The sequence below is a fragment of the Pseudophryne corroboree genome, chromosome 10 (assembly GCF_028390025.1).
Source record: "Pseudophryne corroboree isolate aPseCor3 chromosome 10, aPseCor3.hap2, whole genome shotgun sequence".
Classification (NCBI taxonomy): Eukaryota; Metazoa; Chordata; class Amphibia; order Anura; family Myobatrachidae; genus Pseudophryne; species Pseudophryne corroboree.
Window position 1 is genome coordinate 199550565 of NC_086453.1, and position 23337 is coordinate 199573901.

Genomic DNA, 23337 nt, shown 5'->3' on the forward strand with positions numbered 1-23337 from the left:
TCACTTAGTAACTGTGTAAATGTTAATGATAATGTTAACCCATTAACCCATGCAAGTATTAACCCGTGCAAGTTGTACCCTGTTTTGAACTTTCCTCAGGAGTGTGATCAAGAGGACGAAGCGACAACGATTTCAGCGCTCTCTCTAGCAGCCACCATAGCAGAGACCACAGTAGGCACAGCAACACCCACGAGACTAGTAAAGGCCCCTAGCGGAGGGATAGGTGAGGTTGTATCAACTGGTAAGTACGGCACCATGCATTATGCTGAGACTATTTCACCACAAGCTGTAGAATCTACACAGAATGAGGTTGTTAGAATTACTCCTGTTAGGGTAATAGCAGTTCCCAATGGGAAAACAGATGTATCAGGAGCCACTCCCATAAGGAACATTGCCATGTACAGCCCATTTTCCCGAATGGAATTAAGGACCATAGTGTCTGAATTCCCTGACCCTAGAAAAGATTTAGTTGCCAGCCAAAAATACATCACAGACTTAGGAAACACTTTAGAGCCCAATAATAAAGATTGGCAGATATTGCTAAAAGCTTGTTTACCCTCCAATGTCGACTCAGCCCAATTTTTAGCTGATTGTGGACTAGATCTGGACGTACCTCTTACAGATGTGTACAACAAAGATAACGTAAGAAGGATAAACTTACAGTTAAAGGAGCATTTCCCAGCAGTTGTTAAATGGAACAAAATATTTTCCATTAAACAAAAAGAGTCAGAAACAGCTGCAGAATATTTTCACCGGGCACTATTAGAAATGGCAAAGTACACTGGTATAGAGGACATTAGGACAAATCCAAACCATCGAGAAGTAGCAGTATCCGTACTAATGGATGGTTTGAAGGAAACATTAAAGGCAAGGGTACAGACCACGCAACCATGTTGGCGAGGTCTGTCAGTGTCCACTTTGAGAGAGGCTGCTATTGATCACGACCGAAACATCACCAGACACAGGGAGTCGCAGAGTGATAAGCTAATGTCGGTAAGTATACAGGCCCTGACCACAAAGCAGCCTGCGTATGTACCATCCAACCCTGTGGGTAAGTCAACTATGATAACATGTTATTCTTGTCAAAGACAGGGACACTATGCACGAGACTGTAGAGCGAAAAATTCGCAAAGATCATACCAACCCCCTAGACAACGACACGACACACGACATTGGGAGCAAGGTCCGCAGAAACGGAGTTATGAGCCACATACAGGGGAAACAAAAAGATATCCCCCAAACAGAGACTGGCATGCCTCTGGTAGTTCCCAACTATCTCCCTCACAAATAGTTGCTGCCAGCGGGATTCAGGGAGGTCACCATACCCAATAGGGGTGTGGCCATACCTGTAATCTGCAGCCAGTGAAATTGATTGCCAACCTTGAAAGTGAACCCGAGGTCGCAATTAATGTAGCTGGTAAAACTTTAAACTTTCTTGTAGACACAGGGGCGGCCAAGTCAGTGATAAATTCGACAGTGGGCATGAGAACCACTGGTAGGACAATTCCAGCCATGGGAGTAACAGGAGTAGTCCAGCACTACCCTGTTAGCAAACCAGCCGAGATTACAATAGGGCCTTTGCATACCAAGCATTCCTTTTTGCTGGCTGCATCGGCACCAACCAATCTCCTGGGAAGAGACTTACTGTGTAAAATGGGGTGCGTCATTTATTGTACTCCTGAAGGTGTATTCTTGGACATACCTGAGAATCACGCTCAGGAAGTGCGAGACATGTTAAACTCCCCATCAAAATTAATGTCACATACCATTATGACAAATAGGAATCCATCCCAAGTAGAAGAAATGACATCTCAGATACCAGAGTCACTTTGGACAAAAGACGGACAGGACACTGGATTAATGGCAAACGTAGCTCCAGTAGTTGTGCAAGTAAAAGATGGTAGGATAGCTCCAAAAATCCCACAGTATCCTCTGAAGCCAGAGGTGGAGTTAGGAGTTTACCCAGTAATAGAGCGCTTGCTACAACAGGGCATTCTGGTAAGAACGTCCAGCACTGCCAATAGTCCCATCTTCCCTGTTAAAAAGAGTGGGGGGAGGGGTTACAGGCTAGTGCAGGATCTAAGGGGGATTAACAAAATAGTTGAGTCAGTTCCCCGTAGTGCCAAATCCAGCTGTCATCCTAATGCAAATCCCTCCCACTGCGAAATTTTTCACTGTTATTGACCTCTGCTCCGCTTTCTTTTCGGTACCTCTGCACCCTGACAGTCAATATTTGTTCGCATTTACATACAGAGGAGTCCAATACACATGGACTCGATTACCACAAGGATTCATAGATAGCCCAAGTATATTTTCTCAGGCTTTGCATGATTGTTTACAGTCTTTCCAACCAGTGAGTGGATCAGTATTAATACAGTACGTGGATGATCTACTACTGTGTTCAGATTCACTGGAAGCATCTCTGAAGGATACGAAACAGCTCCTGTTTCATCTTTCAGACACCGGACACAAGGTGTCCAAAGACAAGTTGCAATTATGCCAAACTAAGGTAAAATATTTGGGACACTGTCTAACACAAGGACTGAGACACCTGACCGCTGATAGAATCCAAGCAATTAGAGACATGACCCTGCCACAAACCCAGCAACAGATCAGAACGTTTTTAGGAATGTGTGGGTATTGCCGCAATTGGATCCCAGGGTTTTCCATTTTAGCGTTACCTTTGCAGGAAATGGTCTCCTCAAACAAACCTGATAGGATCTCGCATACAGACGAGTCCGAAACAGCATTTGAGAGACTCAAACAGTGCCTAACGCAGGCACCAGCACTAGGTATGCCAGACTATGGGAAACCCTTTGAACTATACGGAACAGAAAGTGCTGGTTGCGCGGCAGGCGTACTAACCCAAAAACACGGTAATGCCAGCAGGCCAGTTGCATACTACAGCGCTCAGCTAGATACGGTAGCGCGATCCCTCCCCACTTGCTTGCGAAGCGTTGCTGCAATAGCATTGCTAGTGACAAAAAGCGAAGATGTCGTGCTAGGCCACAACCTCACAATCCATACACCACATGCAGTGTCAGCCTTATTGAATTCTGCCCAAACCAGACACGTCTCATCAGCGAGGTTTACAAGATGGGAATTAGCACTAATGGCCCCCCGTAAACATCACCATAAGGAGATGCAGTGCATTAAATCCTGCAACATATCTCCCAGGTGTGCCTGGTCAGGCACAAAGGGTGGAAGGTGAGAGTGATGGGGAAGGAGGATTTAATACAAAGGAAGATACACATGATTGTATGGAATATTTGACCCAAAATTTTACCGCAAGGCCTGACATCAGTGACAACCCACTGAAAGATGCAGAACTCACGTTCTACACGGACGGTAGTTGTCACAGACAGTCAGACTCGGGAGACTTGTGTACTGGATACGCAGTCGTAGATGACCAAGACACCATAGAAGCGGAACCGCTAGGCCCACCTCACTCAGCCCAGGTTGCTGAACTGGTCGCCCTAACCAGAGCATGTGAATTGGCTAAGGGTAAGTCAGCCAATATCTACACCGATTCTAGATACGCATTCGGGGTAGTCCATGATTTCGGAGCCCTATGGCGCCTCAGAAATTTCATGACGGCAGCTGGTACACCGGTAGCGCATGCAGCTCACATAAAAAGGCTTCTAACAGCGATACAGGAACCCGACAGAGTGGCTGTTATCAAATGTAAAGCACACACATATAGCCAAGACCCGGTATCACTTGGTAACAGCCGAGCAGACGAAGCTGCTAAGTTAGCAGCTGCTACCCCCATACAGACAGACACCACACAACTGATGGTATTCAATACCATCAACACACAGAAGTTGTGTAAAATGCAAAATTTGTGTTCCACACAGGAAAAGGCAGTCTGGAAGGCAAAGGGATGTGGCCAAGAGTCCTCAGGACTCTGGACGGATGGACATGGTAAACCAGTGGCCCCCAGAGCATATCTTCCATGTCTGGCTGAAGCAGCTCACGGGCTGACTCATCTAGGCAAGGAGGGAATGTGCAAATTGGTAAGAGCATATTGGTGCGCCCCAGGATTCTCCTCTCATGCGAGTAAAAGAGCAATGTCATGCCTTACCTGTCTGAGAAAGAATATTGGAAAGGCAATACCTACAGAACCATCCCATATCCCACCTGCCGGCGGCCCTTTCCAGGTAATACAAATTGACTTCATTCAATTACCCCCTTGTCGGAATTTGAAATATGTACTTGTCTGTATAGATGTTTTCTCGAATTGGGTCGAAGCATTTCCTGCAGCTACAAATACCGCTATGTTTACAGCTAAGAAAATTGTGCAGGAATTTGTATGTAGATATGGTATCCCTAGAATAATCGAAAGTGATAGGGGTACCCATTTTACAGGTGATGTCTTTCAAGGAATGTGTAAGTTGATGGGAATTGATAGCAAGCTGCACACTCCGTACCGTCCACAGGCGAGTGCGAAGGTCGAAAGAGTGAACAGCACTATTAAAAATAAATTGAGTAAAGTGATGGCAGAGACAGGATTGACATGGCCAGAAGCTTTACCCATTGTATTGTACAGTATCAGAACCACTCCCAGGTCCCCTCTTAATCTGTCCCCCTTTGAAATCTTATTTGGTCGACAACCGCATGTCATGATTAACCCTCAGGATGATTTGAAATGTAACAATGAAGTAACTGTAAAGTACTTGATTAACATGAGTAAACAGTTAAGGAATCAAAATGATAATCTAAAGTTGGTGATTCCTGATCTACCTGATAGTAATTGTCATGACATTGAACCTGGGGATTATGTAATGATACGAAATTTTCTACGCTCAGGTTGCCTTATTGACAGATGGCAAGGACCATACCAGGTCTTACTGACTAGCACTACAGCATTGAAAGTTGCTGAGAGAGAGACTTGGGTCCATTCATCCCACTGCAAGAAGGTTGCTGATCCAGAGAAGTCCCGTGATAAGGAACAGACGGTAGAGGTTGTATCACTGGAGTGTCTGTTCCAGGAGGACTGAGGCGGCACCTGAGCCTTGAAGACCGAAAGCAGTTGTCGACTCCCCACTCCCTTTTATTGTTTTTCTCCACTTCCCATCCCCTCTCCCTTGAAAATTCTTTTTCCCCTTTCTCATTTTTCTCCGTTTCCTCCTATAAGATGGACTTGCCCCAAGAGACTGTGATCCGGATTTTCCTGTTGACCATGATGTTGACCAGAGCAGTCTGTTCCGGCGAGAGTACCATGGAGGTCGATAGAGGTTCTGGAATGAGTTCTGATGATAAAGATGGAGGCGTAGTTTTCCAAGATCAACCTAACCAACAAGCAAAGGCGAGTATCAGAAAACGATCCGATAGCATTGACCATAGAAGAAATTGTGACGGATTGTTAGCTGAAGAAAATTGTATCTGTAGGCTCTGTAACAATGTCATTGAAGATGGGTGCATTAAGAAATGCCAATCCAGTTTTAATATCCATATGGACCGGCATCCATTGAGTGATTATCACTCCTTAGTGGGTAAACAAAACAGATTGTTGGGTATGCTCTCAAGTACCTCAGGGTCATAGCAAATCAGGGCTAGTACCATTTCCTTTAACGATAGGAGAGGTACTTGAGTTAAATGGTGGGAGACCGGTGGACCGGAGGTTTAATATCTCCAGCCCTCCTAGTTTGAAGCTCCACCAATACCACGTGGATAGGTCCCTATTATGTTTTAACATCTCCAATCCCAGAAAGCCGGGAAATTGGGAAGTATCATGGAGTAACCACACCATGACCTTTTCACATAGAGCAGATAGAATGCCTACAGATACAGAGCTTGTACGCCACATAGCCAGCAGAGGAAAATCTTTCCGGTATAGATACACCTTAGGAAATAGGATTACTAGAGTTGGAGAAGTGTCACCAGGATACTGTGCACATATCGTACAACCTGATACGTGCATTAAGCAGATGGAAGAATTAGGGCTAGGAGATTTCACCTGGAAGGTGTGTAATATGGTAATGTCTTTCTCCGTCCCATATGTTCTCCCCGATGATGCATATTTCATATGCGGGAGAAAGGCGTACAAGTGGCTTGCCCCAAACTCTGAAGGATTGTGTTATATTGGAAGAGTATTGCCTGAAGTAATGACTGTAACACATGATAAAATGAAAGACATACACCGTGGTGCCCAAGCTCCTTATACTCACACTCATTACGAGCACCTCGTTAAAAGACAACTGTCAGAAAGGTTAGAGCATCCGGCCTCTGATCTGATCCATGAATCCACCGGGATTCAGGTTCTGGTGGCGTTAGATTTCACTCGCACCGCTCGAGGAGTGATGAATTATAGATACATTTCCGCACTCGCCAATTTGTTAGATAATATCACTGAAATGTATGATGACACGTTTAGATATACTGGAAGAGAACTTCAGGCTTATAAAACAGAACTGGTACAGCATAGAATGGTTCTTAATTACCTCACAGCAGTGACAGGCGGATATTGTGTTACATTGGCAACACAGTACGGCGTGAAGTGTTGCACGTATATCACGAATAGCACCGAGGATCCGGTAGAGGTCATAGACCAAAAGATGGACGATATTCTCCAATTAAAGTGGGAATTTCGTCGAAAACACAATCTCACTCTTGCTGCTGTAGGTAATGAGCTGACTGGTTGGGTGTCATGGTTGAACCCGCGAAATTGGTTCTCCGGTTTGGGAGACTGGGCTCAAGGAGTCATAATGGATGTTGGGAAGTTTCTACTATGTATCTTAGGTGTCGTTATATCGATTGGATTGATATTTAGATGCGGGCAGGCTTTAATGAGGTGCAAACAAAGTACCAGAGTGATGAGTTTGAGGAGTGAGGAAACTGTAATTAACCTGGATTTGATTTATGACCCAATGATAGAAACAATAATGTGATGAAAATGCGATTTCTACGGTCCGTTTCTTTCACCTGTTTTTCTGGTTTTTCTCCAAGATAACAAGACCCCCTTGGACGAGGAATTTGACGAGACGATATACAGACAACGGATTGACCAAAGAAGAAGTTTTGACCACTTTAGATACGGACATTTGATGAACTTTGCCATGGATCCCCAGTTTCCCTAGAATTCTTAAACTTACGCTAGCCCAACATTTTTTTGTAAATCTAATGGCATTGACAAAGCTTATTGCTCACGCCTAATGAGCAAAACAGCGCAAAGAAGACGACTTTCAACTGATACCGAACAAAACTTCAACCGACAGATGTACATTAACCTGACATAGAATACCACCGCATTTACCGTAATTATGTCTTTTCTTCATTTCTACAACCCTCAGGTAATGACACACATAGTATAGGGAATACAGGCACAGATATCAGCAATCACATATTCCCCCATTCATGTATCATCAACTAAAATGTGCTCCCCATTTTGTTCAAAATCCGAAAAGAGCTCGGTAAAGTTTGACAGCCCATCCACAGACCCGTACCACGGGATAAGAAGGAATTCAAATGTATACTTCGCAATACCTCGAAGCTTGATTTACAACACGTACGGCACGATGATACATGACCCCCCAAACACGGATTCATACACACATGCTTCTGCTATCTCACTAGGTCATACCCTCTTCACACCTACTCCTCTCTTCTCCCTCACCCAACCATGGAAATGAATTAACCCCTGACATATATTTTTCTCCTTTTGAAATGTTTTAGAAGGTGGCAGTTATTATTGACTGCCAAAGGGTGGACTGTCAAAGTCAGAAAAATATCTCTATACACACTGCCATATTTGCACCTCACACTGGTCCGCGCTGCGCATGCGTGCGCTCTCCCGTGAAGGCGCATACCCGCTGTTGCGTGCACCCGCTGGTGCACGGTATGCGTATTTACGGTAAGGTTTGTGTAGTCGTAGCGTGCGACTCAATCGTTACATATTTTCACAAATAATGTATTTTGTAGATCATGGTCCCTTTGATAGATTCTGAAAGTTTGGTTAATATAGAATGTTTATGAACAGAGGAATCCCTCTTTGTTTGATACGAAGGGTCAGATAGGAGTAATACAGTGGTGTTTAGTATCCATCGGAAGAATATTTAATTAGAAATATTCCGGTGTTGGTTTGAAGCAGATCAATCGCTCGTGCGAATAGTTATGGACATAAGAAGTTTATGAACATTTACTTTATTTGCACTTTATTACCCATGCGGCGGGAAACCCAGTTTCCCTCCCACCTGAGCAGTTGGAAATAGTCACAGCCCACCTGTATGAATCAACCTATGACCTTTTGTTACAATACGAAGCCGAATTCCTGTGTCCAATGAACAATGAGATTGTAGGGACCATTGAATTGTATTGTGTGTGGGGCATAAATAGCAGGCCGACCATATCCAACTTCACTCTCTTCAACGGTTCTCATTGCTGATAATCGGGAGCTGGATATCGAGGCGCATGCGATCGTTCCCCTTGTGCGTAAGTTCTCTCCGTAATCATATTGTCTTACTGTGAGCCATTTCTCTCTCTCCCTCTCTTCTCTTTCTCTCGTATTTTCCCTTGATTAGACTTAATTGTATTATATTGTATTTCCTGTGTAGTTATCTGGTTAGTTGGTTTATGTTATATTGTAGTGTATGCTTTGTACTGTGATTCTTTTTGCAAGTATAATAGTCATAATACACATAATAGGTTTCGGACCCTAAGCCCAGGTATCTGTGTATTCTTTTTAGTGTTAAATATTCCCTGAGCGTCGGTGACGCTCAGGCAGCTTTGTAGTTAATCAGGTTACACAAGGTTGCACTTACACTTTGTCTCTACACTAAGGTTTGCTGTGTATTTCATTGCTAAAGGTATAGATATAAAGGTTAACGTTGTGAGCGTCTGCATCGTTGGTGATCTCCTCGTGGTCCTGAGCGCCGCTACGCTATAGCGAATCATTACGATAGTCAACAGCCAATAGTCTGCCTGCCTGTGATCACTTGGCCGTGAGTGAACGTGACGCCTGAGCGTCTCGATCACGGCTAAGCGATCGATACGCAACTTGCGTACCCTTACGGTACTTCTTACGTAGATAGCGTACAGTGTTCTAAGACCTCATATAGGGTTATATACACGATAAATATTTAGCTTTATCAAGGTGCACTCACCGCCATTGACTTTTAAGGCCGCTAGATCACCCAACAGGGGGCAGCGTCATCACCCATCAGGGTGGGTAGTCAGCGTGGAGGTCTGAGTCGGGCACCTATTACCTATGTATGGTTTGTGGTAGATTAGGATTGTTTGGGTTTTTGATGTTTCTGAGGTTATCTTCAGTGGGTTATAGCCGTTCTTTTTTCTGCCACCATATGTCGGTTGATTCGGCATGTTAACTTAATATTTACTTTACAGGTTTTTTCTAATGGTTAGGGTACAATAAATAGCTAACAATTTTCTGCCAAATTCAAGTCTCTGTGTCATTATTTCATGGTATTAAGGGTATAGAATGTTTTACTTTTAGAATGGAGGTCCACACATTATAATTAGGATGTTTAGGAGAACAAAATGACAGGCATAGGAATGGAGAGAGTTAAACCTCCTGTGATGGGTGTGGACCTAATTGTTATGGAAAGTACAGCCAATGGTAGATAGGGGAGGGATCAGCATATATAGGGATGTATAGGTCATCTAGGGGTATCTCTCTTTTAGTTTGCCTTCCCGCCCTCCCACCCCATTAGGTAGATGGTTTGGCGCGGAGTGTCTTGGCTTTGGGTTGTTAGTTGTGGTTTCTCGTTGGCTATTTGATGGCGGAAAAGAACAGCAGGTTATAGTTTGACTTGTTAGTCACAGTTTTTACAGTATTGGTGTGGTTTAGGTGCACTCACCTCCATTGACTTTTAAGGCCGCTAGATCACCCAACAGGGGGCAGCGTCATCACCCATCAGGGTGGGTAGTCAGCGTGGAGGTCTGAGTCGGGCACCTATTACCTATGTATGGTTTGTGGTAGATTAGGATTGTTTGGGTTTTTAATGTTTCTGAGGTTATCTTCAGTGGGTTATAGCCGTTCTTTTTTCTGCCACCATATGTCGGTTGATTCGGCATGTTAACTTAATATTTACTTTACAGGTTTTTTCTAATGGTTAGGGTACAATAAATAGCTAACAATTTTCTGCCAAATTCAAGTCTCTGTGTCATTATTTCATGGTATTAAGGGTATAGAATTTTTTACTTTTAGAATGGAGGTCCACACATTATCATTAGGAGGTTTATATTATATACTCCATATATATCACCAGAGTACACTGTAGGATTTAAGTACAGTTACTTCACCCAGTGGTATAGCCAGGTTTTGAAATGAGGGGAATATAGGATAAAAATAGGCATTATCCCAGGGTCGTGGCTACCTCACATTGGGGACATGATTGTGTCATATGTACAACACACATTTATTAATAGTCCTATTTCTCCCAAACCAGTCCAGAGATTACGTTAAGAGTGTTCACATTGTTCACATTTAATAAACCTCCTGACATTAAATGCCCTCCCTCTCTAAATATTCAGCCCAGTGTTAAATTAACAGCACCCATACCACCCCACCTAAACCAAATAAGCACCACTATAATCTCGCTATTAAATAGCCACCATCAACAAATACATAGTTCCACAAATAAATTATTGCCTCCCACCCACGATTCATTAATTAATTAACCAACCCTGATCTCAACATTAAAGAAGAGTATTAATAGCCAATGAATCTACCTACATTACAATAAGATACACACACACACACACACACACACACACACACACACACACGCAATCACCTTCTTACATCCAGGGACTCTTCCATTTGCATCTCTTTCTGGCTGTGATGCTCACCACATTAAATGTGTGTCATAAAATACAGAGAGCATCCCAGTGACTGCCATACAGCACACACAGCATCCCAGTGACCTCCATCAAATATACACAGCATCCCTGTGACTGCCATATACACAGAACCCCAATGATAGCCATACAGTACACACAGAATCCCAGTGACCTCTATCAAATATACACAGAATCCCTGTGATTGCTATATACACAGAACCCCATTGATTGCCATACAGTACACACAGCATCCCAGTGACCTCCATACAGCACACACAGCACCTCAGTGTCTGCCATCAAATATTCACAGCATCCCAGTGACTGCCATATACACAGAACCCCAATGATTGCCATACAGTACACACTGCATCTCAGTGAACACCATACAGTATAGATAGCATACAAGTAACCACCATAAAGTCCTACAAATTCCAATAACTGTAATCAACTCAAATGTCCTTTTATTAAGGTCGCTTGTAACTCTCTATCGTGTATATTTTTATTGTAGAAGTGGCTACTAATGCGGTAGGCTTGAATGCAAGGCTGAGTCAAAGGTACTTTGAATTACACTCAGAACACACAGCTACTTCAACTGCTAAAATAGCAACTACTTTTAGAAAACAAAACAAATACCAATTGATCCTTCATTGAAATTATGTTTTTAAAAAGTTACATTTAAAAGAAAGCTGTACCAAACCTGATTTCCTGGGTATGTGCAGGCAGGGAAAGAAACCTCCAGCTGACTGCAGGAACCACAACCTCCCACAGGAGCATCAGCTGTGTCTCAAGGAACCACAACCTCCCACAGGAGCATCAGCTGTGTCTCAAGGAACCACAACCTCCCACAGGAGCATCAGCTGTGTCTCAAGAAACCACAACCTCCCACAGGAGCATCAGCTGTGTCTCAAGGAACCACAACCTCCCACAGGAGCATCAGCTGTGTCTCAAGGAACCACAACCTCCCACAGGAGCATCAGCTGTGTCTCAAGTGACATTTTGACCCACACCTGGGGATGCTTCCCAGCATACCATAATAAGTCTAGCAGCAACACTCCTTATAGTGGGAATGTTTAGTAAGGCAAAACCAACCCCCTTTTTATACAAAAAAATATGCTAAAATAAATATTGGGTTTATCTACCGTACTAAATATATACACACACATACATGTAAAGAAAGAAAGCAACAAAATGATAAAAAAAAGAAAGTGACATCATAAAGTGTAGTGCTGTATTTCTGTTATTGTAAAGTCTAGAAAGGTTGTATCACCATCCCAAGTTACCTGTACAGTGGTGTCTCGTGGTCAGTGCTCTGTGGTTCAGGTTTAGATGTTGTGTCGCACTTGGTGGAACCTAAAACAACTCTCTTTTATGTATGCAATACAGTCAGCTGCTTACACACAACAGGTTGACAAGCAGTGACACTGAGATGCAGATTAAGCAAGAGACCTTATGCAATTACACTTACACGATACCTTGGCATGTGTGAACATGTTCCCCAACAGAGATTTCTTCTGTTAAAGAGTAATGGGCTGCTGATTCCAGTGCACTTGGTGAAGAATGAAGGGACGAGGGAGGTTCCTGGATGGGGGAGGGACACATAAATTGTAAAAGGCATCAGAACAATGTTTGGCACTTGGAAAAACCAGGGCTGTGTGTAGAGCCATGGATAGCACAAAAGCTAGTGTTTTACTGTGATTGTCACAGGCTATAAAGCACAAATAATCTGCATTTTTTTCACAATGCAGCTTAGATAGACATCGTGATATGTGGAAAAAGAAAGGAACACTGGGTATAACACATAAAGTACATATAGTGAACATAAAACAGATCATTTAATTACTAATATAATTTTATGGGGACTATTTATACAGCCTATTTTCATAACATTATGCAGAAACTACAGTTGAATAGACAAGTGGAATAGCCTCCCATCAGAGGTAGTAGAGACTAAGACAGTAGAGCAATTTAAACATGCATGGGATAGACATAAGGATATCCTTACAGAGAAATAAGGATCAAATAAGGATTGAGCTAAAAATATGGTAAAAAAAAAAAAGGTCAGACTAGATGGGCCAAGTGGTTCTTATCTGCCGTCAAATTCTATAATGTTATATATATATCATTGCGTTGTAACAACATCCTAATTCCGGAGGTCCCACAGAATTTCCTACCAAAGCTACAGTAACTACCGCTGCATTATTGTCACTGGGGACTGCAGTCTGATCCTTATGTACCAAGTTCTAAGAAGCATAGCTTTTCAGGGGTGGTATTCAGTATGCCGGCTGTTGGGATCCCGGCACACAGTATACTGGCGCCGGAATCCCGACACCCGCCATACCAACAACTATTCTCCCCCTTGGGGGTTCACAACCCCCCTGGAGGGAGAATAAATAGCGTTGCGCGTGTAGCTCATTTGTGCTCACCTGTATGCCTGGCGCCGGGATCCCGACCGCCGGCATAACATACTACACCCGCTTTTCGGAGCTTGGTTTCGATTCAAAGGCTACTGCCATCCTTAGGTGGGTTTGGCCCATAGCCGGATTAATAATGGGGCGGATGGAGCTGCAGCTCCAGGCCCCCAATCAAAATAGTTCTACATTTACTATGCTGCTGATGTTAACAGCAAACCATTTTGCAAGTGGCTGCATAAGGTCCCACCCACTCACACAGCAAACGCATTCCCCTGTTCCCGCCCAAGGGTTGAAAAATCAGGCACAATGTGATGATAGTGGCGCAGCAGGAGCCTTCACAAGCTCTCCCTGCACTTCAGTTTCACTTTCAGTTTCTGCCCCTGGACCTTAACCCATGCAGCCAATCTGTGATGACACAGTGCACATCCCGCAGCGTGACCGACACCGGTGTAGTGTGGTATGCCGGCGGCCGGGCTCCCGGCGGCCAGGCTCCCGGCGACCAGCATACCGGCGCCGGGAGCCCGACCGCCAGCATACCAACAGCGTGGCGAGGGCAAATGAGCCCCTTGCGGGCTCGCTGCGCTCACCACGCTGCGGGCACGGTGGCGCGCTACGCGTGCCACGCTATTTATTCTCCCTCCAGGGGGGTCGTGGACCCCCACCAGGGAGAATATGTGTCGATATGCCGAGTGTCGGGATTCCAGCGCCGGTATACTGTGTACCGGGATCCCGACATTCGGCAACCAGAAGACCACCCGACCGACACAGGTGCCTCCCTGTAGTACAGCTCCTGCAGTATATATATATCTATATACAGTAATGCGGGTGGCACTCCGAATCCCCCAATGAAATCATGCAGACATAGTCTAGATTGCAGTCAACTTTTCAGGGACCTTATTACTGCATATGTGGTTCATATATATATATATATATATATATATATATATATACACACACACACACACATATATATATATTATATATACTTACTATATATTTAGTTTATTTATTTAGCTCTTTAAATATTTGCCCACTGTACGCATACACTGGCCCTTTAATAGGTTTTGCTCCTTTGTACCCACTAGTTACTGCACCAGTGTGTGGTCTGGGCTTTGGTATTATCCACCTTTGGAGCCCCTATTAGCCCTCTTTGAGGTCTGGGTCATTGTATGACATTGCACCGGGGGTTGGGTATATCCATTTGACATGGCACTGCTGTATGTGCTTATTATTGTGCTTGAGCGTGAAGTTCGGGAGGATTCAGTTCTCAGGGAACTGAACCCGCTCATCCCTAGTAGATATACGGATTCGTGGGAGAGAGTCCTGAGATAAATCAGGTCAGATACGCCAGTAGTGTAATAAATATGCCCAAAAAGGAATGGATGGAAAACAAGAAATATAAAATAGAAACTAAAACCAAAAACATAAACAAAAACATATACATGTACATTAACAGTAACATTACCTACCAGGAACCGGAGACCGTCCATCCATGGAGAAACTCAGCAACATAAAGAATAGCAAATATAGAGGAGATTTGTGAGGGAAGAGGGGAAGTAGAAGAAAGTGGAGAGAAAAGGAAAGACAGAAAGTGAAGGTGCAAAGAGGTGGGGTGTAAGGAACATGTAGTAGTAGCTTGAGTATGGCAGAGGCGCTAAGAAAGGGAAATGGGAGGCCTATTGTCTAAAAGCTGATGAGCATACAATGTAGTGGAATGGAAGCACTGCTTAATTGCTAATTTAGTGCAATGGGGTAAGGTATAAATAAATTTACCCCAATACTGAAATAACGCTAGAGTCACAGTCTCCTTGTTCAAGGACGTTTCCAGCAAATCCATGGTAAATAGGAAGAGTAATCTGGAGGTTGCCATAGGAACAGTAGGGCTAGTTTCAGAGATCCATTGCTGGAGTATGGCCTTCTGCCCATTCGCTGAAAGGAGTGGCACAAATTTTTTATTGTGCTTAGGGATAGCGGGTTGGTCAAGCAGGTGACCAAAGAGCGCCCAGGAAGCAGTACAGGTAAATTTTATATTTAGCACAGATGTCTGTAGTTCATTCCAAAACTGTTGGATACGGGGGCAGTGCCAGAAGTAATGCATAATGTCAGCTTCTGGGGCAGAACATTTAATGCAGTTCGCTGTATCGGAGAGGCCCATCAGACAACTCCGCTTGGGTGAGATATACGCCCGATGTAGAATTTTTGAAGACATCTCCTGATATACACTAGCTGGAACAAGTTTCAAAGATGATACAAAGTTATCATTATAATTTCAGGGGTCAGAGAGGGAATTAGAGAGGACCATTTTTCCAATTGTGTCAGGTCAGCGGTAGGAATAATATCAGTGCGTATGTGAGCATAAATAGTCAAAATAGAATATGTGCCAGAGTGAATGAGCATGTCTAGCATATTCAAACAGTCCTGCTTGTGCAATTTAGATAGAACAGAGCGCAGGTAGTGAGTTGCTTGAAAATAGTGGAATTCATGAAGAGGGCTAATGTCATACTTTTCCATGGCTTCAGAGAAGGTGAGAGGTTTGTTAGAAGAATTGAGAAGGCTACAGAGGTGTGTAATACCAGCGGAGCGCCAGGCTTGAAAAGGCATTGAGGCCCTACCCTTTTGAAAATCAAGGTTGCCCATTACAGGCAGGAACACTGAATGAAGGTGTTGAAGGCCAAGCGATTTCCGAGACATTTTCCACGCCTTGACTGTGGAGGTCAGGAGCAAATTATCAAGGTGGGGTAATTTTAAATCAGCAGTGCGTGCGTGTAAGATGTAGCTGAGTGATAAAGGAGCACTGAGTTGGGAATCTAGTCTAGAATCAGTATAGAAGTTTTAGCCCCTGAGCCAATCCATGGCAAAACGAAGAAGACATGCCTGATTATTTTGCTCGATGTTAGGTAAATTAATCCCACCATTCTGCACTGTTAGTTTCATAAAGCTTATTCTTGACCTTTTATTAGATCAAATAAATTTAGAAATGTGAGAGTTAATGAGGGAAAAGTCAGATTTCATGAGCAGTATGGCAACCATTTGCAAAACATAGAGCAGTTTCGGAAAACATGCCATCTTTACCAGGTTACAGCGACCTAGAAGGTTAAGCGGTAAGGTTTGCCATAGGCTGAGCTCAGTTTGTATTTTAGAGAGGACCGGGTGAATATTATATGAGTAGATATGGGAGGGGTCAGAAGGTAGCAGAACACCTAAATATGTAATGTGAGTATGTGCCCATCGAAACGGGAAGGGAGTGTTCCAATCCAACCTCGCCTGTCCGAGTAGAGATAACGCTTCTGATTTCTCAAAGTTGATGGAGAAGCCAGCAAATGAGGAGAATCTGGAAATAGCGTCCAACAGTACAGGAACAGATTGTTTAGGGTTAGAGGTGAAGAGAAGGATATCGTCCGTGAATGCCACTATTTTGACCTCCCTATTACCAATACCAATGCCTTGAAATGATGGCAAGTGAGTAATATAACGAATGAAGGGTTTCAAAGCCAGGTTAAAGAGAAGGGGGGAAAGAGGGCATCCTTGTCTAGGGCCTCTCTCTAGCGTAAAGGTGGCTGAAGAGACATTGTTTACTGTCACCTGCGCAATAGGGTCAGTGTAAAGGGTCTGGACAAGGCTGAAGAATTTATTTCCGAAGCATTGATAACGTAAAACTCTGTCAAGATGTGGCCATGCAATTTTGTCAAACGCTTTTTCAGCGTCAAGATTATTAAGAATATTATGTGTAAGTTTGTGAGTACGGGAATAAATAATTCCTGCCAGAGCGGCTCTAACACCCTGACACACTGACTGTCTGTTTTTAATAGGTGATTATAGGGTAATAGGTGCGCAGGTGATTTTAAATGGGAGAGGAAGACTGTAGACGAGTAACCGTCAATTTAGTCAGGATCTTAAAGTCCTGGTTGAGGAGGGAGACTGGTCGATAAGAGCTGACTAAAGAAGGGTCCTTACCAGGTTTGGCTAGTACATTAATCTTAGCTTCGTTAAAGCGGAGTGGGGTCTTGTGAAAGGTGAGTATGGGATTGTACAAAGTCGTTAAGGAAGGGGCCATTTCCACTTGGAGCATTTTGTAAAATTCAGTGCTGAAGCCATCAGGGCCAGGGCTTTTATTATTAGGTAAACTTTTGATAGTGTCAATGAGCTCTTTCGTCATAACGGGGCTATCGAGGAAGTCCGTCTCCTTCAGAGAGAGGGTGGGGAGTTCAGCACTTTTTAGGAAGGAAAGACTTTCAGTCACATTATCAGCAGTACCAGATTAAGGTCAACATGGGCCTGGAGCTGAAATTTATGAAGGGCCTATCATTTGCTGCTGCTGGAGGAGTGACTACTGATATGGGGTGTGTGACTACTGATATGGGGGAGATATGGAAAGTAAACCAGAAAACATATGCCTCCAGTGAAAGAATACATATAGATAGATATACACACAGCAGCATTCAATGCACAAAGAGGCAGGCTGTAGAATATAAATTCATATAGTATATTATATATATACTATACTACATATAATTAATTAATCAAACATCAATTGTGTGCTTCTCAGTTTGATACGCAAAGTCGGAAGTATTCATTGTGACCTGAGTACATGCCATATGGGATAAACCGTGGCAGCGTGTGTACCACTGTGGTACACACACACAAGAAAACAACATCCGCAATGTGAATCACTATAGAGACAGTCAATAGTGTATTAAGGGCCTAATTCAGCATGGATCGCTATTGAGACTGAAATAGTGATTGTCTAAAAACTGCAACTGCTAAAAATCACATGTGAAGAGCCGCCCAGAAATGGTAAAAGACGCCCAACGATGCGATTGCAAATCTGCGTATGCAACAGCAGAATTGCGATCCAGACACAAAATACGAGTACCATCAACAGTTGCGGTTGACCCAGGGCTACTCAGAATTATGAGAATGCAGTCGCACTGGCGCAATGTTTTTAATCGCAAGCAATTACAGCTGACATCACATTACACACCCCAAAAACGGCCATGACATGCCTGCATTTTCCCAATCACTCCCCACAAATGCCATGTTGACACCCACAAACAGTCACTTCCTGTCAATCGAACTGCGATCATATTTCACTTAGGCTGCAAACGCAATGCAGCCTTCCCGCAAACGCAATGCATTCGCAGCACATGCGCAGTTTGACGATAATCGTGTGATTTGCGTTTTTGCAATTTAGTGATCCTTGCTGAATTAGGCTCTAAGACACCAAAGCACTATCCCATATGTGTTCCATAGTGAAAAACAACATCACAGAATTAATAATTCCACATAATTATAGGGTAAGAGGGAAAGCATACTAAAGTGGAAGAGTAATGCAGATATAGAAAACTTCATTCTTATCAAGTATACTGTATACCAAACGTTTAACTATTGAGTTGGGTATTTGAGAAGCCAAAAAGTTCACAGTGAAATAATCATATTATCACCATAACAGAATTATAATAATAAAAAAAAACCATAGTATTAGTCATTAAAAAAACAGTAATCCCCCAAAAATTATATATTATATATATATATATATACATATATATATATATAAATAAATAGAGAGAGAGAGAGAGAGAGAGGAATCACAGAACAAAGGCCCTCATTCCGAGTTGTTCGCTCGGTATTTTTCATCGCATCGCAGTGAAAATCCGCTTAGTACGCATGCGCAATGTTCGCACTGCGACTGCGCCAAGTAACTTTACTATGAAGAAAGTATTTTTACTCACGGCTTTTTCTTCGCTCCGGCGATCGTAATGTGATTGACAGGAAATGGGTGTTACTGGGCGGAAACACGGCGTTTCAGGGGCGTGTGGCTGAAAACGCTACCGTTTCCGGAAAAAACGCAGGAGTGGCCGGAGAAACGGTGGGAGTGCCTGGGCGAACGCTGGGTGTGTTTGTGACGTCAACCAGGAACGACAAGCACTGAACTGATCGCACAGGCAGAGTAAGTCTGGAGCTACTGTGAAACTGCTAAGTAGTTAGTAATCGCAATATTGCGAATATATCGGTCGCAATTTTAAGAAGCTAAGATTCACTCCCAGTAGGCGGCGGCTTAGCGTGTGTAACTTTGCTAAATTCGCCTTGCGACCGATCAACTCGGAATGAGGGCCAAAGTCCCGGGAAGCCGCACTGACACTCTCATGTATAAAGGCGCAGGTGACCGGTCTAAACAAATGTTATATTAACACATGCCCATCCAAAAATTTCCAGCCAAGATGTAGACAGAACCAGCACACTGCTTAGTATTCAATCAGCTTTTTACTTCATATAGCAGGTATAATATTCAATCAGCTTATGACTTCATACAGCAAGTAAGCACAAACATCTGGATTCAGCAGATACTCATCGTATGCAAGGCAAATGCAGACTGGAAAAGTCCCAAACAGCCGTTTTCGGTGCTCCTTCCTCAGGGCAAAACCAGTCAAAGTGCCATAGTGCCTGGTGCTAAAGTGTCAATTTGCACAGCACTTTGACACTTTAGCACCAGGCACTATGGCACTTTTACTGGTTTTCCCCTGAGGAAGGAGCACCGAAAACGGCTGTTTTGCTCACCTTGACAAAGGGGCGGTTACTAGAGATGAGCGGGTTCGGTTCCTCGGATTCCGAACCCGCCCGAACTTCATGTTTTTTACCACGGGTCCGAGCGACTCGGATCTTCCCGCCTTGCTCGGTTAACCCGAGCGCGCCCGAACGTCATCATCACGCTGTCGGATTCTCGCGAGGCTCGGATTCCCTCGCGAGACTCGGATTCTATATAAGGAGCCGCGCGTCGCCGCCATTTTTCACACGTGCATTGAGATTCATAGGGAGAGGACGTGTCTGGCGTCCTCTCCGTTTATAGAGATTCGAGAAGAGAGTGAGACAGAGAGAGACACAGTAGTAATTTGGGGAGCATTAGGAGGAGTACTACTACTACTAGTACTTGCTGAAGTGATAGAGAGAGATAGTGTGACTGTATTATCTGACTTGTGGGGGAGACACTGACAGTGGGGAGCAGTTAGAGTCTGAGAGCAGGACTCAGGACTCAGGAGTACATATAACGTACAGTGCACACTTTTGCTGCCAGAGTGCCAGCCACACTGCCATTGTTTGTGACCACACTGACCACCAGTATAATATATATTGTGATTGTCTGCTTAGGACTCAGGAGTACTGCAAGTTGCTGATAGTGTGACCAGTGACCTGACCACCAGTTTAATAAATCACCACCAGTTTATGAGTTTAATATATATTATATATATATATAATTGTATATAATATATATATAATATTGTATACCACCTAGCACCTACCCGTGTTTTTTTTTTTTTTCTTTCTTCTTTATACATACTACTATAGTAGCTTACTGTAGCAGTCTGCGGTGCTGCTGAGCTGACAGTGTCCAGCAGGTCCGTCATCAGTCATTACATAATAAATATATAATATATACTAGAGATGAGCGGGTTCGGTTTCTCTGAATCCGAACCCGCACGAACTTCATGTTTTTTTTCACGGGTCCGAGCGACTCGGATCTTCCCGCCTTGCTCGGTTAACCCGAGCGCGCCCGAACGTCATCATGACGCTGTCGGATTCTCGCGAGACTCGGATTCTATATAAGGAGCCGCGCGTCGCCGCCATTTTCACACGTGCATTGAGATTGATAGGGAGAGGACGTGGCTGGCGTCCTCTCCATTTAGATTAGGAGAGAGAGAGAGAGAGATTGACCTGAGGCTGATACTGTAGAAGAGAGTGCAGAGTTTAGTGACTGACCACAGTGACCACCAGCAGTGCAGTTGTTTTATTTAATATATCCGTTCTCTGCCTGAAAAAAACGGTACACAAAGTGACTCAGTCACATACCATATCTGTGTGCACTGCTCAGCCCAGTGTGCTGCATGCCTGCATCATCTATGTATATATTATATATCTGACTGTGCTCAGCTCACACAGCTTATAATTGTGGGGGAGACTGGGGAGCACTGCAGTGCCAGTTATAGGTTATAGCAGGAGCCAGGAGTACAAGACAGTCACATACCATATCTGTGTGCACTGCTCAGCCCAGTGTGCTGCATCATCTATGTATATATTATATATCTGACTGTGCTCAGCTCACACAGCTTATAATTGTGGGGGAGACTGGGGAGCACTGCAGTGCCAGTTATAGGTTATAGCAGGAGCCAGGAGTACATATTATATTAAAATTAAACAGTGCACACTTTTGCTGCAGGAGTGCCACTGCCAGTGTGACTGACCAGTGACCTGCCCACACTGACCACCAGTATAGTTAGTAGTATACTATATTGTGATTGCCTGAAAAAGTTAAACACTCGTCGTGTGACTTCACTTGTGTGGTGTTTTTTTTTTTATTCTATAAAAAACTCATTCTGCTGACAGACAGTGTCCAGCAGGTCCGTCATTATATAATATATATACCTGTCCGGCTGCAGTAGTGATATATATATATTTTTTATATCATTATTTATCATCCAGTCGCAGCAGACACAGTACGGTAGTTCACGGCTGTAGCTACCTCTGTGTCGGCACTCGGCAGTCCATCCATAATTGTATACCACCTACCCGTGGTTTTTTTTTCTTTCTTCTTTATACATACATACTACTACATCTCTTTATCAACCAGTCTATATTAGCAGCAGACACAGTACAGTACGGTAGTTCACGGCTGTGGCTACCTCTGTGTCGGCACTCGGCAGTCCGTCCATAATTGTATACCACCTAACCGTGGTTTTTTTTTCTTTCTTCTTTATACATACATACTACGACATCTCTTTATCAACCAGTCTATATTAGCAGCAGACACAGTACAGTACGGTAGTTTACGGCTGTGGCTACCTCTGTGTCGGCACTCGGCAGTCCGTCCATAATTGTATACCACCTAACCGTGGTTTTTTTTTCTTTCTTCTTCATACATACATACTACGACATCTCTTTATCAACCAGTCTATATTAGCAGCAGACACAGTACAGTACGGTAGTTCACGGCTGTGGCTACCTCTGTGTCGGCACTCGGCAGTCCGTCCATAATTGTATACCACCTAACCGTGGTTTTTTTTTCTTTCTTCTTTATACATACATACTACGACATCTCTTTATCAACCAGTCTATATTAGCAGCAGACACAGTACAGTACGGTAGTTCACGGCTGTGGCTACCTCTGTGTCGGCACTCGGCAGTCCGTCCATAATTGTATACCACCTAACCGTGGTTTTTTTTTCTTTCTTCTTCATACATACATACTACGACATCTCTTTATCAACCAGTCTATATTAGCAGCAGACACAGTACAGTACGGTAGTTCACGGCTGTGGCTACCTCTGTGTCGGCACTCGGCAGTCCGTCCATAATTGTATACCACCTACCCGTGGTTTTTTTTTCTTTCTTCTTCATACATACATACTACTACATCTCTTTATCAACCAGTCTATATTAGCAGCAGACACAGTACAGTACGGTAGTTCACGGCTGTGGCTACCTCTGTGTCGGCACTCGGCAGTCCGTCCATAATTGTATACCACCTACCCGTGTTTTTTTTTCTTTCTTCTTCATACATACATACTACGACATCTCTTTATCAACCAGTCTATATTAGCAGCAGACACAGTACAGTACGGTAGTTCACGGCTGTGGCTACCTCTGTGTCGGCACTCGGCAGTCCGTCCATAATTGTATACCACCTACCCGTGGTTTTTTTTTCTTTCTTCTTCATACATACATACTACGACATCTCTTTATCAACCAGTCTATATTAGCAGCAGACACAGTACGGTAGTTCACGGCTGTAGCTACCTCTGTGTCGGCACTCGGCAGTCCATCCATAATTGTATACTAGTATCCATCCATCTCCATTGTTTACCTGAGGTGCCTTTTAGTTGTGCCTATTAAAATATGGAGAACAAAAATGTTGAGGTTCCAAAATTAGGGAAAGATCAAGATCCACTTCCACCTCGTGCTGAAGCTGCTGCCACTAGTCATGGCCGAGACGATGAAATGCCAGCAACGTCGTCTGCCAAGGCCGATGCCCAATGTCATAGTACAGAGCATGTCAAATCCAAAACACCAAATATCAGTAAAAAAAGGACTCCAAAACCTAAAATAAAATTGTCGGAGGAGAAGCGTAAACTTGCCA

The 23337-nt window shown here is 43.7% G+C and overlaps 1 protein-coding gene across 1 annotated transcript in view; it reads right to left on the reverse strand.

The window, feature by feature from the left end:
* ANKRD65 (ankyrin repeat domain 65) overlaps positions 1–12354 on the reverse strand; it is an 83707-nt gene extending 71353 nt beyond the window's left edge. The window contains exon 1 of the mRNA XM_063941873.1: positions 12273–12354. Coding sequence (XP_063797943.1) covers positions 12273–12290 — 18 coding nt within the window. The 5' untranslated portion in view covers positions 12291–12354. The remainder of the gene's footprint in view (positions 1–12272) is intronic.
* Positions 12355–23337: the final 10983 nt, after the last annotated feature.